General features: G+C 39.0%; 1 protein-coding gene across 8 annotated transcripts in view; it reads right to left on the minus strand.

The window, feature by feature from the left end:
* SLC28A3 (solute carrier family 28 member 3) overlaps positions 1 to 18,743 on the minus strand; it is a 43,839-nt gene extending 25,096 nt beyond the window's left edge. Inside the window, exons 1-4 of one of the 8 annotated variants that reach the window (XM_085212994.1) lie at positions 18,536 to 18,742; positions 18,372 to 18,432; positions 11,857 to 11,958; positions 345 to 436 (exon numbers count right to left, since the gene is read on the minus strand). In XM_085212994.1, the coding sequence (XP_085069120.1) occupies positions 345 to 436; positions 11,857 to 11,873 (109 nt within the window). In that variant the 5' untranslated portion in view covers positions 11,874 to 11,958; positions 18,372 to 18,432; positions 18,536 to 18,742. Of the gene's footprint in view, positions 1 to 344; positions 437 to 5,131; positions 5,212 to 11,856; positions 11,959 to 14,353; positions 14,674 to 14,702; positions 14,910 to 18,371 lie in introns of those variants that run through there. The other 7 variants (XM_010725796.3, XM_085212998.1, XM_010725795.4 and 4 more) reach the window with 7 other exon arrangements.
* Between the last annotated feature and the right edge of the window lie 274 nt (positions 18,744 to 19,017).

The following is a 19,017-nucleotide window of genomic DNA, read 5'->3' on the forward strand; positions in this document are numbered from 1 at the left end:
AATTTAATTGCAAGCCACATGGACTGGGCTAGAAATTGATTAGACACCGAGACTAAACTAACCCTAATGCCCTAAGGAACAGCTAGTCAAAGATAAAACATACTGAAGAAGCCCTGTAGCAAGGTCTGTGCTCTTGTTATGTTTGGAAATGAGAGGAGGTTTGCACTTTAGAGCTTTCCCTGGGACTAAGTTCATTTTAACCTCATTTCAAATGCATTTTTAAGGTAGTCAAGAGTAGTTGTTTGGGATTTTTTGTGTATGTCAGATGTAAGACAAGCACAGTCTACAAACTCATATAGGTAAATAAATAAAGGTTCACCAACACTGGGTGTAATATACTGTACCTGTTATTAAAATTCTGCACATCACATACTTAATTCTGGTTCTATATTTCTTGCAAAAAATGCATGCTTTATCATATTTCTTTTCTAAAAGCCTAGGAAAACATAAAAAGCAAACAGAACAGAAACTTGAGTTGCAATTAAAAAGTAGTTTCCACAGAATTAACAGTTTAAATTGACTACTGGAGTAAATTTATCTACTGGAATATCTTTAACTGGAGTAAAAGCTGAATTTGGATCCATGAGTGCTAAGGAAAATCGTTTTGTTGTCTGCTAAGATTGTTGTGATTATTTCTCTGCTTTGACAACTACAAAGGAAAATCCATCAGTTTATCTAACCGCCAGTCCAGCAGGCATCTACATGATGGGCCAAAGTTAGTAGGCCAGTTCTGCCAGCTCTACTTCTGTGAGGAACTCTGTTTACAAGGTTAGTGCAAACTAGATAAAGATTCAGTGCCCATTACTAGACACACAGAGATTGTTAGTACAGTCTATCACTGCTACACGGAGTGGCAGTTTTGCTATAGTTGTGAAGGCCCAAGGTTAGAGAAGAATTTCCTAGGAAAATTTGACAGTAAGAGTTTGTCTTTAGGCTTGTAGCTTGCATCTACACTTGTGGATGCAAAATAATCAATATAAAGTAAAAATCTTACTATAGTGTGCACAGATGCTCTTTGATTTTAAAATTTGTTACTTACCTATGTTACTCTGGAAATAATGCCTGTCATTTATTTCCATGGAAACTACAACAACTACAAATAGCACAATAAATCTTTTTGATAAAGCAAATTCTCAGCTACAAAGCACTATTTTTCAACATACTCACCACCATTATCCATGCAGCTAACCAGTGATGAACAAGTCTGTGTGCTGTGCTTGTAAAAATCTGCATGGCTATCTGGAAAATGGCTTGTCTTTCTCAACACTGTCATCACTGCTGAAATGCATTACCCATTGCCTCACTGTGCTCACATCCACTGTTTGGTCTCCATAATCATTCAGCAAGCACCATTGAGTGTCAGTGGGTTCGATTTTTTTGTATGTAGGAATGCAGTTCAGTTCCACATCTAATCAGCACTTCCCTGTCAGATGCTATTTTCTCACACTGCCTCTCTGCTGCCGTCGGTCACGTGGCAACAAAAAGTAACAGAATATTGGTGGGAAGGTTCAGCCTCTACTACCATATTACCAACATCCCCCTCCAATGTTGTGGGCCAACATAAAGAAGTAGGAAGCATTACTTTGGGAGCAGCCCTCGTACACTAAACTTTCATCTAAGACTCTTCAGTTCATGGGAGGTAAAACGATTTCTAATACTGAATACATTTTTCTAGTGTCTGTTCTTTTCTCATCTTACTAGTGGTAACATAAAGTGATTTCGTGAGGAAGGCTAAGATTTAGAAAAACAGCATTTTAGATGATAATTCAGCACAGATTTCTGATGTTAAATATGCCAATGATGTCGGTATATTTTAGTTACAAAAGCTGTAGCTAAATAAATCCCTTATTATTGCTCAAGCTGAAAGGGAAATTACAGCTATAGCTTATGTTCTTGTAAAGTCATGTCTCACGCTCTTACAGTCTATCAAAGCAACAATATGTTTAGAGCTGCTAACTGTCCAGACTGTACATGTTGAAAAACCAGATGCATCTGGAATCCGATACATGCTGACATTCAGCATAAATACCCTGCTTTTCTGCTCTAGTGTATTTGTACTCAGAACAGCAGAGAAGGAACATTCTTGTTCATTAGTTCAAAAAGTAACAGGATCTCTGAGAAATCTTGATTGCTTTAGATATTCTAGGTTTTTGTTTTTTTTTTCTTCGTGGGAATTCCTGTTGCCTTACAGATCACAGTCCTTTGCTTTTACTTGTTAGAAAATTAGGTTATCCACTCAATCTCAACAGTGAGATTAAATGCAAGAGAAGAAATAAAAGGAGAAATGAAAGACAGATGCACGAACAATCCAGGGTGACTTTATAAAATTTATTCTTCATCCACCACCACCACCAACATAAAAAGGAAAAAATACTAGCTTTGAGTTATTACTATGTATTATGAGTCTTTTGGGATTTTAAATCACTACTTAAGATTACAACTCCTTGTAATTTCTTATTTAATCTAACATCTTTCCCTATCTTGTTATTTTATCTGTTTAGTGATTATCACTTTGATACCAGTATATCTTAAATATTTCAACATATATGTTATAAACATGCAACTCTATTTCTGAAAGGTAGCAGAAGAAAATAGTCTCCCTTATGATGTCTAGTTATCTTGCTAAGTAAACACTGTTTGCTAAAGGCTGACTATTGATTTATACTGCGGCACACTGCTGATGGCTTTTACTTAACTGAAGCTGTTGAAAAAGCGAATGCATTTTAAACATACTTAAATGAGAGCTTTAATGTGATACATTTTTGCATACCAGCTCTATTACTGCTTGCATTTTACAACTTAGAAATCCTTGTTCTCATCTGCATCTCATCTGTGAGTGAATGTGCTCATACTTATTGTTATCCACAATCTGACGTTTCAGAGGTTTTTTGTCTCAAATCACAGTCTGTTCAGTGCCATTTTTTGAAAGAAATCAATGATGCATTCAAAATTAAGGGACAGTTTATGAACAGTCCTTTTAAGTAGATAAAACTAAAACATTAGATCACATTATGGCACTGCCCAACAGTGTAGGGCAAGCCATAGCCTGAATATAATTAGAACAGAGCAAAGTGCTCTTCAGCTTCCAGTCTGCAAAGGAGCTCTCATTGTCCAAGGGCATGATACCAGATATTGCTGGAAAAACAATATAGCCTAGAGAATGATAAGGCCCTGTGAATTAAAAGCTACTTAGCTCTTGGCTCTCTGTAGGAGTACAAAAATGAGTGACAAATATGGAACCTCACCACTGCCCAAGTGCCTATCTGGGCAGAACTCCCTCCAGTCCAATAAGCTCCTGGGCCTGAGTCTGAGGGGAGACAGACACTACTAATCTTGTTCATGCACTTGTGTACCAACACTTACTGTGCAATTAGATAATTTCTGAATATGTATTGGGTACATGTCACTGACATTTGATCTATCAAATCTCAGCTTTTTTTTTTGTGAAGAACACTGAAAATGTTCAACCATGAAATGTTCTCCATAGAACAGAGAAGAAAAATGAGAGAAAATTTAAAGACTTTAAGGACATCTAGAAACTGTTGCTGGTTCTTTAAAGCAGTATTTTAATAATACAGTGGCATCAGAAAGCCACTAATCATAGTAAGAAGTCTTGAAATTTCTGTATGTACAGCTCAAAAGCATGAATGATCACAATTACTCCTTCTGTATATAACTGTACCATTTGTTCAGGCATAAGATCATTTCACATTGTTCAGTCTGAGTTAGAAAAACTCCTGTTTGGAATATCCAGCAAGTCAGTACCTAGAATCAGCTGATAAAAACAGAGACTCAAAACTGAAATGGCATGATGTATATTAGAGGGGAGAAATGTACGTTAGCAGAAAAATTACAGCATGATTTCTATGAGGATTTAAACAAAGCATAAGTTTGATGGAAAAATATTAAGATATAAATTACTATTTTAAGTATTCTATCTCACTTTTTTAGATGTCTTACATGATATTTATAGTTCTCATCAGGATACTAACCCGCAAATAATTATCAGTGTCTACTTTCACTGTATAGACTTAGCAACACTGCATGAGAGGCAAAAATTCTGCTAAAGCAAAATGATTTTTTTTTTTTTTAACGTCTATTCTACTTTCAACTTGCAGTGGGGTAATCAGATATGTAAAATGAAGAACAATGTCAAATCTTTGACTTTCTGCAAGAGTTTAAGGCCTTTCTTTTAAAAAACCCCTTTCAGAAGTATTGGAAATGTAATTAATTAAAAAAAAAAAATTGCTCCTTTAATTTCTTAGAATTGTAGGATGGCTTGGGTTGGAAAAGCCCTCAAGGTTCATCAAGTTGCAACTCCCTGCCACAAGCACAGTTGCCAGCCACTAAGTCAAGCACGAGATCAGATTGCCTTGGGCCCATCCAGCCTGTTCTTAAACACTTCCAGGGACAGGACAACCACAGCTTCTCTGGGCAGCCTATTCTAGCACCTCACCACTATCTCAGTAAAAAACTTCCCCAAAATTTAATTTAAATCTCCCCTCCTTTAGTTTAAAACTATTCCTCCTTGCCCTGTCATTATCTACCCTTGCAAAAACTTGATTTCCCTCCTGTTTATAATCTCTCTTAAAATATTGGAAGGGCACAATGAGGTCTCCCCACAGCTTTTTCAGGCTGAACAAGCTCATTTCCCTCAGCCTGTCTTCATAGGAGAGGTTCTCCAGCCTTTGGACCATCTTTGTGGCCCTCCTCTGGATCCTCACCAACAGTTCTATGTCTTTTCTGTGTTGGAGGCCCCAGACCTGGATGCAGTATGTCAGCTGGAGCCCCACGAGGGCAGAGTAGAGGGGGACAATCACCTCATTCGTTCTTCTGACTGCCTCTGTTCTGATGGAACCTAGGATACCACTGGCTTTCTGGGATGCAAACATACACTGCTGGCTCAATTTGTGAGGCTTTATAATCGTAATTCCACATGTATTTTGGCTGAAAGGTAAAATGATTTTAAAAACAATGTGTTTCTGTTTTACTCAAATTATGATACAAAGGTCTGCACTACATAAGGGTATTGCAGCAACATTATGAGCTCTTGCTCCAGAAGGTGGAACACTGGCAGCTGACTGCTTAGGCTACGGTGGAGTGGATTATTTGCCCATCCAGAAGACATTACCCTTTTAAGCGTAGTTTCTCATCTGCTGAGTCATGTTTGTTTTCATGCAGATCACTCTCAAAGTTGATGAATTCATCCTCCTGGAAAACAGATCAGTACCAACACTGTCAGAGGGATGCATACTTGTTAAGTAACATGTGAAAAGCAGAGATCCCCACAGGCAGATGGCTGAGACAGTCACAAGACTTTCCCCTTCTGCACTGGGTACACAACTACAGTTCTCCTGTCTGCCACCAACACTGTGATAACTAGCAGGCAAATGACGTAGTTAAGCTGTGACTGTCAACTCATGACTGTTTTGATTTGACTTTCCCAAGATTTCGACGTGATTTTGAAAGAGAAAATAAAAAAAAACCACCTTCCAGTGTTATTTGGAGCTAAAAAGGCACCCATATAAAGAAGCACTGCATACCTACTAAAGAGTGAATGTTACAGGTGGGGATTATATAGCTGCCTATGCACCAACTCACTCAGCACTTACAAGTACAGTGTGATCTTGTCCACAGGGACGCATCCAGTATATGCACCTTTCCCTTCCTGCTGGCTGTGCTGTGCTCCTGGCATGGCCTGTGGGCTGAGCACAGGCTGGCACTGGGCCTGTGGACAGGAGGGCAGGGAGCTGGATTCATGTGGTTTGTAAAAACAGGTGCTTGTGCTGACACTTTGCCTTCACCCAGAAGCATATTTCACTACAGCCAGCAGGCTTAGCATAAAATCCAGAATCTCTTTCTGTTTCATACCCGGATCTTCCCTTGTCAGGGAAATTTTGATGTTTCCTCCTGTACCTCATTGCTTGTTTTAAATTTCTTATTTTACCTTGCACTATATATGTCTATATGCAGTCTAACAAAGCAGTTTCTTATCAGAAACACTATGAAGCTCCTCTTTTCATATCATTTTGTGCACTTGCATATTCTGGTTAATTCCCATTTCTCTGCCAAAATGGCAGGGAGCTTCATTCCAGTGTGATGCCTCTGGAACTGGCTAGGTGCCACTCAGAGGCCCACCAGGTGCCCATCCCACCTGTATGTACCTCAATGCTCATGGCAGGGACTAAGGCAGGACTGGCACCCAGGCACATTTGCTGCTGGGGCTCCTTGGCATTCAAAGACAGCACAGCAATTGAATGGCCTAGCTGCCCTCCTGCCTTCTGATTTTAACCCCCAGCCTGAGCAACATGACAGGTCATATGCTCCACGGTGTCTGGAAACTTCCACAATGGCAAACACTGTGTTTCTGGGTATGTACTGGCCTGTACGGGGTAATGTGCTGTATACTGCAGGGAGGAAGTGTCCCTACAGGACTGGCCTGTGAGTGAGTTCAACTTTTCTATGTCACAAATATTTATAGCAGCCTTGTTCCCCAAGCTGCCTCTTGTATATCAGAGTGTGCCCTGGAGCATGACCCTGCTTTCAGAATGGCTCTTCTGCCCATGCTGGGATCTTGCCATTCTACTGACATTTCTGGTGAGCCCTCCATTAGCATCTGGCTAGAAAATCTCGTGGGCAAAGCTGACAAAGGATGGACATGTGGCCAGTAATTAAAATGGCATGGAGGAGACATGGAAACTGCTATTCACTCCCCTACAACAAATCCCACAGCAGTGCAGATGTTGTGAAGCAAATGCAGAGCTTGTGCTCTAAGGTATGGACATCTTTTCCGTAAGCTTGATTTCTTTCTTTTGCTGTTATCTATTATGAAATCATAAATTGCAGATCCCGCCACCTGCTGAATTGCTGTTTTTTGGTAGCTGGGAGCAGTCCTCCCAGCAGCTGCCAAAAGTTGACTTCTTCCCTATGGGACAGTGATTACAGAGGCCATAGAAATATCATTTTTTCTGGGCTTAATTTCAGGTTCTCACAAGTTTTTGAATTTGTAGGAACAAAAATCTCAGGCCTACCTTATAAATTAAAAAATCAGGAATGGATTGCCTTCTGTGTTGAAGAGCTATACTTCCAATTTTGTGGATAACTGTGCTCTCCTTAGGGCACTGTGTCTTTTCCCTAGGCTACATGTGATACCAGTGTCCCACACCTCCCTCTTCTCTCTTCATCACTGTCCTTGACACACCTGCTTCACATATGGCCAAGGCCAAACTGTACCTCCCTTTCCCTCATGCTGCCATGTCATCCTAAGGCTAGGAGCTCCCCTGAATCACCCACCACCTGCACTATGGTTCTTTAAATCTGTGAAATACACTAGTACAGTAAAGATTCCAGGCAGTGAAAGATGGGAAAGATTATTTTCAAGTATTTATCTTGAGAATATCACCTTTTTGTTTTAATTGAGTGATTTTTACTTTTATAAAAAGAATCAGTCTATCTTTTTACACTGCAATGTATTTCAACAGATCCAGAATATTACGTTAATCCTTATTGTCATAAATATGTATTAAATATTATTAAAAATAAGAAAATCTGAAATCAAAGATTTTGTTTTGTCTAACTCTGTGCAAAGACACAAGGGAAAGAGCAAATGGATCCAAAGCCTTTCCTTCTTTTTAGTTTGGTCACATAATGCCAGATTTGGGGGGTGGAGGTCCTTGTTGAGTTTAACCCAAGGTCGATGTGAAGGACATAGACTTCTGCCTCTAGGGGCACAGAAAGCCTGTTCTAGTTTGCTCCAAACCGACCATATAAGCTCTTTTCTTACAAAGACATGATATGTCTATGAATCTCTGTAAATATGCATACAGAGTACTGACTGAACATTGTCAGCTGAACTGTTTCAGTGGGAAACTGGTTTCTTTTTTATTTTATGATTTTATGAGGGCTTCTCTGAAAGTAAAGCCTTTTTTGTTTATTTTTCCTATGTTGGCTCATGATGACAGAGGCAGATGTTGGTGATATGGCAGTAGAGGCTGAACCTTCCTGCCAGTATTTCGTTACATGCTGTTACATGTGACAGGTCCCCTCTGCTGAGGGGATATGAGATTCTCCCATATCTGAGAATATGGCATCTGACACGGAAGTGTATATGAAGCAAAGGTGTGTCATTAAATTCCTGCACGCACCCACTGGCATTTATCAACATTTACTGAACATTCAAGGAGACCAAACAGTGGATGTGAGCTCAGTGAATCAGTGGGTAGTGTGTTTCAGCAGTGATGTCAGAGATGTAAAAAACAACCCATGTTCCAGATAGCCATGCACAGCTGTGACACCACAAACTGAAGTGAGTCTCCACCAATTCATCTGCACAAATCAGTGAATAACGATCAGGGAACTGTGTACAGAGCTGAATACTGGTTTATACTGGAAATCAGAGCAGCAGATTCGGAATATCACAGAATTTGCGCCAGGTGGGTCCCACAGATGGGACCACAGGAACAGAAAGAGCACTGTATGCAAGTTTGCTAGGAACTACAGGACCAGTACAAGGTGACAATTTCCTGAATGACATAATCGCCAGTGACAAGATGTGCTGTCACTATTGTGATTGAACTGGCATTCAAACAGCAGCCTGAGGGAGGAGTGGCGATGTGAATTCCCCATCAAATAAGAAGTTCAAGACAAGGGTCTTGGTGGGTAAAGTGAAGTGCACTGTGTTCTGGTATAGGAAAGGGGTGATCTCTCTGGATTTCCTGGAACTCAGATGAACCATTTACACTGATTTCTACATTGTGATCCTAGATAAGCTGAAGGCTCAAACTTCCACAGTCAGGCCAAAGAAGAAGACAACTTTTCTCTTGCAATGTGATAGTGATAAGGCTCCATATCAATTGAAGCATTATGAAGCATATTGTCAATCTTGGTTGGACTGACCTACCGCTCCCAACATACTGTCTGGATTTGTCATCTTCTGACTTCATTAGTTCAAACCAGTCACACAATTACAGAGTCACAGAATGGTCAGGGTTGGAAGGGACCTCAAGGATCATGAATCTCCAACCCCCCCTGCCACAGGTAAGGTCACCAACCTCCCCATTTAATACTAGACCAGGCTGTCCAGGACCCCATCCAATCTGGCCTTGAACACCTCTAGAGATGGGGCATTCACAACCTCTCTGGGCAGCCTGTTCCAGCACCTCACCACTCACATAGTAAAGAACTTCCCCCTGACATCCAGCCTAAATCTCCCTTCCCTCAACTTAAAACCATTTCCCCTTGTTCTGCTGTTATCTACCCTTTCAAAGAGTCAATTCCCCTCCTGTTTGTAGACTCCCTTTAGGTATTGAAAGGCTGCAATGAGGTTACCCCACAGCCTTCTTTTCTCCAGGCTGAACAAGCCCAGCTCCCTCAGCCTGTATTCGTAGGGGAGGTTCTCCATCCCCTGATCATCTTTGTGGCTTTCCTCTGTATTTCTTGCACTGGGGGCTCCAGACCTGGACACAGTACTCCAGATGGAGCCTCACAAGAGCAGAGTAGAGGGGGACAATCACCTCCCTGTCCCTGCTGGCCACCCCTCTTCTGATGGAGCCCAGGATACCATTTGCTTTCCGAGCTGCAAGAGCACACTGCTGGCTCATGTTAAGCTTCTCATGCATCAAGACCCCCAGGTCCTTTTCTGCAGGGCTACTCTCAAGGACCACTCCTTCCAGTCTGTATGGATGCCTGGGATTCCTTTGGCCCAAGTGCAAAACTTTGCACTTTGCTGTGTTGAACCTCGTCAGGTTCACCCGGGCCCACCTTTCAAGCCTCCTGAGGTCCCTCTGAATGGCATCTCTTCCTTCCACCATGTCAACCACACCACTCCGCTTAGTGTCATCAGCAAACTTGCTGAAGTGCACTCAATTCAATTGTTGATGTTATTGATAAAGATGTTAAAGAGCACCGGTCCCAAGACAGACAGTCCTGGGGGACACCGCTCACTACCGGCCTCCACCTGCACATAGAATCATTAATCACCACCCTCTGTCTGCGGCCTTTCAACCAATTTCTTATCCATCGAGTGGTCCACCCATCAAATCCACATCCCTCCAATTTGGAGATAAATATTATCCAATGAAAGATGGGCTGTGTAGGCAACATTTTCCCAGCAATGCCGCCACTGTAGCAGTTGTTAAGCAGTGGTTCACTTCCACTGGTGCAGATATTTATAAGTGCAGCATGCAACTTCTTGTTCACTACTGGCAAAAATGCATAGCTAATGCTGATGTCTGTGTTGAGAAATAGTATTTTGTATTTCGGCATTTCCTTTATCAAACATATTTACTGTGCACTTTGTATCTGTTGTAGTTTCCATGGAAATAAACAGAATCATAGAATCACCAAGGTTGGAAAAGACTTCCAAGATCATCCAGTCCAAACATCTACCTACCACTAGTAGGTATTTCCTCACTAACCCATGTCATCCCTTAGTACAACATCTGCATGTTTCTTGAATACTTCCAAGGACAGTAACTCAAGGATCTGATCAAATATGTACATTTTTAGGCTCATATGACTTCCAACATTGTGCACATGCATAAAACGTCCCATTTTTTTTGTGGTCTGTTAGTGGGACTGAAGACTGACATTCTTCAAGTGCCACTGCATAAATAGAAGGCATCACTTTCAGAGTAATTTACAGAAACCAAGTTTTCATTGACTGCCACTACTTTTCTTGGTTTTTAAAATTTCCAACAATTCTTAAAGTTCTTTTATTCCATTCTTTGGATTCTTTCCTTCTTGATGATTTTTTGAAGAGGCAGATACAGACATTGCCTACCACATTCCTAGGATCTCACATCCCAGTTTCCAGGTCTGTGTACCAGAATAATGGAGTGATCCCTTCCATCATTACAAATCTAGAATTGCTTCAGCTTTGAGAGGCAGGAGGAAAGCAGAGTAATTTCTTTGGCAACATGCATTTTCTACCTCTGTTTATATGCAAAACTCATTGAAAGAAAGAAAGGAAAATCCAACACCAAGAAAGCTCTATTTCTTACATGTGGTTTCAGATCCTACCATCAAACTTGTTAAGTAGACATGATTACAGAACAGGAATGTGTACATATATATGTAAAGTATTTACCAAGATGTCAAGACAATGGGTTATTTTTTTGTATGGGTGTGAAAATAGATGACACTAGAAAATATCCACTTTTGGAAAAAAAAGCTTTGTGTAAAAATGACTCCTATCTTCATAGTTAGCTACTCACTATGTGGATAACTGACATTAAAAAAAAAATTAAAATAGTTAAGTTTATGAAGTCATTTGTATTGTTTTTGTACAGTATTATCTTCTTTCTCTCTTTGGTCAGTCACAAGCCAGAGCTGTTGCCTCCAGATTGTGTTTTTTTCTGAAATTTTCCTGTGTTGGATGCATAGATATTTTATAATATCTGTGTCCTGATTGAAAGACAGCATCAACCACAAATAATGTTCCCGGGTCCTCTGTTTTCAACTTTTCAGTAGAAAATACTTCTGTATCAACTCCTTATCAACAATATTTCCTCTGAACACCTTTTCTGATACCTGTTTTTCATCCTGCATGAAGCCACTGCGATACAGAAAACTTAGAAAACTTAATTTTTCAGAATCCTATTCTTAAGTGTTCTGTTAATTTTCTGTTTTTTTTTTTTTTTTTTTTTTTTTTTTTTTTTTTTTTCCTGAATATATTTCAGAGAACAAAATTGGCTTTCCTGTTTGCTTACAAGCTTTAAATCAAATTCATGTTTTCTTAAAATATCTGTCTTGGATATGTTACAACAGCCTCTCACATTGAATTTGCTGTTAATAAATTTACATCAGGCTTCTAAAAAACTGCATTTTTTCAAAAGAAAAAAAAAGATAGAAGCATACCTGGTTAGTATGTACATTTTTCTTATGTTCTGAATTCTCGATTCTCTGTAAATTGTCTTGAAGATCTTCCTGATTTACAATGTCAATGTCTTCATTGTCATTCTGGGGTACAAGAAGACTGAAAATAGCGTCAATTCATACCAAAAGCAAAAGCCTTTCTTATGTCAAATGAGAACTGGTTTATTCTATGATTCCTGAGCTTCCATGTTTCACTTTACTAGTACAGAAGAGCCCAAAACTCAGTATATAAAAATGCATGTATTCATGTCCTTGCACTTCTACTTAAAGCTGTTGATCACAAACAGAACCCAGTCAGTGTCAGTCTGCTGTTTTCTCGACCTAAAGCAGCATTTTCTACTCTTTGCCTCAGAACTTGCTTAACACACTAACGAAGATGTGTCCATTCTTCCCACTGCAACAAAATGACTTATTTGGGTGTTAATATCCTAACCAGGCTGTTAGCATCTTTTTCAAGACAATATTTTTTATTAATTCATGCATGTCATATGTGTACAATGTTTTAACATGTATTTCAATTGTTTCTGGAATAAAACTCAGGAGTGTCTTTAAAGGCAATAGTTAGCTTTATTATATTCACTCTCTGTGGTATGCCTTTTATTAGTGTATGCTAATTGGCTGTACTTTTCTGCCAGTTGTAACAAGTTCCACTATTCCTACATATTTGTATTTTGAAACCGAGTTTTCTTCTTTCCTTCTTTCTTTTCCTTTTCCTCTTTCTCTCTCCTTTTTTCTTCCTTTCCCCCCCCCCTTACTTTCTATAAAACAGTCATTTCACTGTGTTCTATTCTATGGTGTATATCATTAATATGGTAAAAAACAGTATATTACCTACCTTTAGCCTTCTAAGAAAATAAATGTTTTCAGATGAATAATACAAAATAACCTTAATCATAGTACATTATGACAAAGGCAAAAATGAATAATGCTTCTATATAAATTAATTTTGCCTTTTAGCAGAAACATGAGTTTAAAAGCACTCAGAACACATTACAGTAATGTGTTTTTCTTAAAGATGGTCTAACTTCACAGAAGAAGTATCAGTAAAAGTGTTTCTAGAACTGAGAAAAGAGGAAGGCATCACAAAATCTGTCTGTTCATCTGCTGCAGCCTCGATAAACCAAATGTCTATACACCATTTCCAATGCTTGTCTTGAGAAGAGTAGCTTTGCATTCCCTTTAAAGAGCAGTGTTTCTTTTGGAAAGAGCACCTCTGTTACTTGTCTGTCTTCTAACTATGCTGTCTTACACAATTCCTATAGCTAGTCCCGCAGCTCATGCTTAAAGCCTCTACTGAACATTCCTACAGTTAAAAAAACAAAACAAAACAAAACAAAACAAAACAAAACAAAACAAAACAAAACAAAACAAAACAAAACAAAACAAAACAAAACAAAACAAAACAAAACAAAACAAAACAAAACAAAACAAAACAAAACAAAACAAAGAGCAATGCTTAACTATGGGAATTAAATTTAATATATGAGAAATTCTACACTGAATAGTGAAGTTGAACTGATTCAGTTCTATAATTAATAAGCACCAAGGACGATGTTCTCCCTGAAGATTTGAGCACTTGTTACTGAGAGCAAGAAAAGGCAGTGATTTCTTAGGATTTTTGCTCAAGAACATGTGAAAAACAGAAAGTATGTTAATTGCTGTCTTCAGACAAGTTGCGCAGAATAATTTGTGTTGGGAAAAACCTCTAGAAGTTGCTTTGTACAATCCTGTTCTCAACCATAATAGTTACATAAGAGTTTCATTTTTAGAGTGATTAAAATATATGAATGTATGAGCAATGTAGAGGATGACGTTGCTGAAACTCTAAATAATCTGCACATTGAATGATAGCAATGTATTACTTTCTACAAACAGAAGTGCTCACTTCAACGGATCACACCATGTTCCTGGCATATTCCAAATTTAGTAGGAATGGATTAATCACTATTGATAGCAAGATGAAGTTGAGAGGTTTAGTAACAGACTAAGAACAGTCTTTGAATAAGTTCCCATGAAACAGAGTATTTTTAATGTATTGGCAAATAATCGTTTTTCCTCCTTTCCATTTTAAATTTTCTTATCCTATTTGGTTAGCAATGTTATTTTAATGTTATTTTACCGTAGACCTTGAAGAAAAATAATTTATCAAATTTCTCATCAGAATAGCAATATTCAGGTGACAAAAAACCCCCCACCATATCCCCTTCCCCTCCCTCCCCCCACTTATTCAGAGTATTTTTGAGTTTACTGAAGAAAATCTTCCACTAAATATCAACCAGTGTGTGTGCTTATCAACAGCTACTATAGATTGCTGCCTGAGCACCCATCACAAACATCTGGTTCATTTGCCCATCCACTTCCCTAATAAAGTCTACAGAATAAAAACACTGTAACAGAAAACAGGAGAAAATGCCAAGCCAGTCCTGAATTAACTCGGTATACAGTGACACAAGGAAGCAGGAAGTTAAAAACAAGTTACCGTAAGTTGAATGTGAAATTCCTCTTTCTGGTAGCATACACAGAAAAGGTTACAGATTTGGTCCATTTACTTTGAATAGTAGCAAACATGACCAACATCACAGAAATTTCACGTTCTGCTGAACCTTCCTGATTGGAGTTTCCTATTTATAGAAAGTTTGATTAAATAGCAAAAGCACGGATTTGTCTTGTACTCCTATGCAATGAGCTCTTTCAAGGTCAGCATTCTGTTCATCAAATGAGCTGTTCGCTCATCACGCCTTTTGAATAGCTACATTCTTTGAGCTCCCTTCCTATCTTCTTAATTTTCCAGGGAGAATAGTTCCCAGAAAGATCTCGAAGAAACTCACTTTCGGTTGCGCTTTTAACAGCTGCGCCCACTCCAGATGGTTTTCCACCCTGCCAGTTAGTGATTACAATAGATTGGCTGTCAGCGCGTCCAAGGCACTTGCTTTAACTGTTTTGCATTTAAAGGTGGATCATTAAATTAGCTTTTGAGATTAGAATCAGTGTGCTTACGAACTCAGTGCTTTTGTGGATCTCTTTTGAAATCCTTCAGAAGCAAATGTTTTTATTTGAATTAGGTAGATTTCATGGATTCTTTTCGGTAAATTGAAACGAAAACACCTACTTTACAGCTCAAATCTTCGCTATTCTTTTACCATTCAGTGCAATTTAAGACCATTCGCCTGAGCTTTCCCTCCCACTGTCCCCGCGAACTGTTTTTGATTAGCCAGCGTCACCACTTTGGAAGATGGAAAATAAATCTTAAATACCGAGGGGAAACATTTCTAATCAATAATCACAGTATTCACGTGTTGAAATGGGCTGTAAATTAAGCTCAGCGACCTCTGAGTATGTTAGGGTTTTCTTTAAAACGCTGAAGTTGTCTGCTGTGAGTGGGGCAGTTGAATGGCATCTTGAAATGCTGGATGAACAAGTTATAGACTGGCACAAGTGGCAACCATTAAAAAGAAATAGAATAATTAAGTGTATGAGAAAGAGAAAGCAAAATCTAGGAAAAGTGAAAGAGGGAAAACATCTTCATATTCTTGAGAAGATGACAAGCTCTCTGTGACCACTCTAGTTGTGGCATTGCAGCATTGCAGTAAACAAGAACAAAAAGTTTGTATGACAAGGACAAAAATCATAAAAACTTCACCTGAGCACAAAAGATCGTAGAGGTATGACCAAATTTCACTATTTCCTGTAAGGAACAAAGCAGTGTATCACAGTAGGATAACTGCTAAGTGCTTTTTGTTAAAACAAACATAGCTTTGAAAAGCAAGTTAGAAAAACGTGGGAAAATATAATATACTTTCCTGCCTGGAAAGTGGTATATAGTGGTGGTGTATAGTACAGCACCTTCATAATTTCCAGGAAAATTTCAAAGATATCCATGAAATAGTAATGTTTAATAGTTCATATACTCTTCACTAATCAAGGACACAAAGATATTCAGGAAACTTTGGAGAATAGCAATAAATACAGAGATAAATAGAAGGCATTTTTAAAGCTATGTCATAAGGACATATGCTTGAATGGCATGGATTATGAAAACTGCCTGTCACAGAAGTACCGATGTCCTTATACAGCATCAATAGAAGGCTGGTATAAGAGGGATCTTTCCTCAGGTAAGCTTCTTGAAAGCATGATGTACAAGGCTACAGAAACTGGTTCTGACTGCTTAATGCATCTTAACACTATCAGCCAAAGGCTAGTGAAAAATAAATATTTACTGGCTGCAATCTGCTCTTTGCATTGTGTTTAGTTTATGTTTTAACAGCTTCCTCCATGAGTCAGGGTGTTGGCTTTGTGGTTTTTTTTTTTTTTTTTTTGGTCTCACCTACCATTTCTTTGTATGAGCCAGCTCTTGAAGTTCCTTGAGGGATTTATGACTCTTTGTTTAACGTCATCATTAGCAGAGATCTGAATCATGAGAACTAATTAAGTAAAATCTTTCCATCTTAAATGTAGAATAAACACAAACTAGATATATAAAATCTAAGTTTTAAGGTTACTGTTAGCATTTCTAAGCTTATCAGTGGGAAATTCTTAGGGCAGCTGCAGTGAACCTAATCTAGTGAGAGGTGTTCCTGCCTATAGCAAGAGGGTTGGAACTAGGTGCCTTCTAGTCCAAACCATTCTGTGGATCTATGATGATGATGATCCTCCAACTGGTGCTATCAGAAAAGTAAACTGACCCAGGCTGAAAGCAGGGGACACACTAGTGTTTCCTTATATTATGACATTATTGTAGTAAAGAGAGTTACCTATTTCCTTCTCTGTCTTATTTTCCTCAGAGTGAGTTATGTGTTGAGTCAGAGATAAACAGCATAAATATAAACATTTACTCCTTCTGATGTCCCAAGTGAGGAGGAAAAAACCAACAACAACAACAAAAAACCCCAAACCATCAGAAAACCTGACTCAAGGCCCAGGATTCACTAATAGATGGTCTCAATAGTTCAGCACTTGGATTATGTAAATAAGAGATTTCCTGGCTCTTGCAAAGTTCTGCTGTGATGAGAATCAAAGGCATCTGGGTTACTTGTGCACTGCCCAGGTGGGGTAGCTGCACAAAGCAAGAGATTTACCAAAGTCACTCTTCTGTATTCCACAGAGACTGCTGAGGAATGTAGTGATATGGGGTTTGGGAAGATCAAGAGCACTTGGCACTGAGCTTCTGCACTTATGGAGGGACTCCTCTCCTCCATGGGTTTGCTTGCACAGATTTTGAAAGCTGGTTCAGGCCCCTGTTTTATGTGAAAATGAAGTCAGGATGATGCTCTCAACCATTTAAACTGAGAGACATTCAAGTTCACATTGCTCATCTACCTGTTCTGAAGTAGAGATGCGATGAGAGCACTGTGATTACCCAGGAGAATGCCCTGACTGCCAGGCTATCATGTTTTAAGAGTTATCACTCTCTCTCCTCTTACAGGAGAGAGACAGGAGTCCCACTTACTGTGAATTATTAACTACTGATGGGAGTAGGGACTTGCCCCTGGCTCCCTTACATTCCAGATATTCCTCAACTGGCACATTATCAAATCAACCTCTTGTGTGTGTGTATCATACAGCCCAGTGAATATTTATTAGTATAAAATGCTTGTATGTCACTGGTGCTACATCAAATTTAGCATCTGCAAATGTTCTTCTGTATTGGATACTGCTGGCTGATACTAATGCCCACAGCATGCTGCCCTTCCTGTTAGCTGGGCTCTGCAGCAGTGCAAGGATTGAAAGCTTCAGGGAAAGAGCAAGGAGTACTTTGTCATTGGAGCACTCTCAGGAGCCACAACTTTTCCCTTGTCTGTTTTACTTTCAGAAATAAAGGACAGTGAACTGGCCTGGCTGTGGATTCACAAGATTCTGTTTGTTCCCACTCCGATATTCCTATGACAGTGCAAGGATGCCAAGCACTGAGAAACAATAACTAACACAAAATAATGTTATTTTGTGCTTCAACTTCTGAAATCTACATTTTTTAAATGGCTGTTAACATTCTCTTGTCCACATGATATGCAGAACCTTCTGTGTTGACTTCTTACCTCCATTCTGCATTCTTCTCTGGAGCAAAACATACAAATACACTAATCTTACATCTGGAAGAAGGATATGCCCTGCTCTGATTATAGGAATATTTTTTTCATATTATTAATGTACATTGCTTTGCTGTCTGCTCATAACACTGATCTTTTCAATACAAGTGTAAATCAGGCATCCTCAGGAAAAAAGCAGCACTGGTATAAGAGAAAAACTGGATGAGTTAGTTGTAAGACCTGTCAGCTTATCAAATATTACCAACTCAGAAGACTTCTCAATTATACCAATATACCAGGTAGTGGAGGGAGCAAGAGAAGTCTGTGTCAATTATAGCTCTGCCTTTTTGTATAAAAGCCGTGTATTTTGGCAAGATATCAGTGCAAAGCATGTAGAGTGTTTGTTCAGGGACTGAAGTAAGCTTTGTTCATTGTTCTAAGTTTTCCCGACAGAACAAAGGAAACCTTGCTTACCTGGAAGGTCAAATTGTGCACTCCCGAGTGATCACAAGTGGTCTTCTTCAGCTCCATGTACCTAGGATGGACACGAGAGTTTTGGATGAGTGTTGAAATCTACTTGTAGCACAGGGTAACAGCAGTCAGCATCTGGTTAATCCATCCACAAGGTCTGTGACTACCTCTTGAAGACTAATCAAATGGAGTCATTGTCAGGTCGCACTTGCTCACTTCTAGCTCCACCTTCTCTCTCCCTTGGACGGCCTCTTTTGGCCGGTGTGGGAGATCGAATTCAGTGTTTCTTGAGAAAGAAAGGGAGGATTTCTTCATGCTCTGAAAGGTAGATGTCTCCCTGGCATGTCATAAAATCACATGGCTTCTGGCTTGGGGAAGCAAATAGTGAATGGAAAATTTTCTCCACCCTGATCTTTATGACGTCAGTACAGTTTTTGTCTTGTTTTTGTTTTGTTTTGTTTTGTTTTTTGTTTTTTTTGTTTGTTTTTTTAACAGTTGTTTTTAATCACCATTTCTGTAGGTTATCATGATTCTATTTTCATAGTTATTAAATATTTCATCTACAACAGAAACAAGAACAACGAACAGAATCTCAAACCTTCAACAGATACCTGTTACACATTTTTAATTTGCATTCCAAATCATATGG

Source organism: Meleagris gallopavo, chromosome Z, assembly GCF_905368555.1.
Source record: "Meleagris gallopavo chromosome Z, MGAL_WU_HG_1.1, whole genome shotgun sequence".
In the NCBI taxonomy this organism is placed as follows: domain Eukaryota; kingdom Metazoa; phylum Chordata; class Aves; order Galliformes; family Phasianidae; genus Meleagris; species Meleagris gallopavo.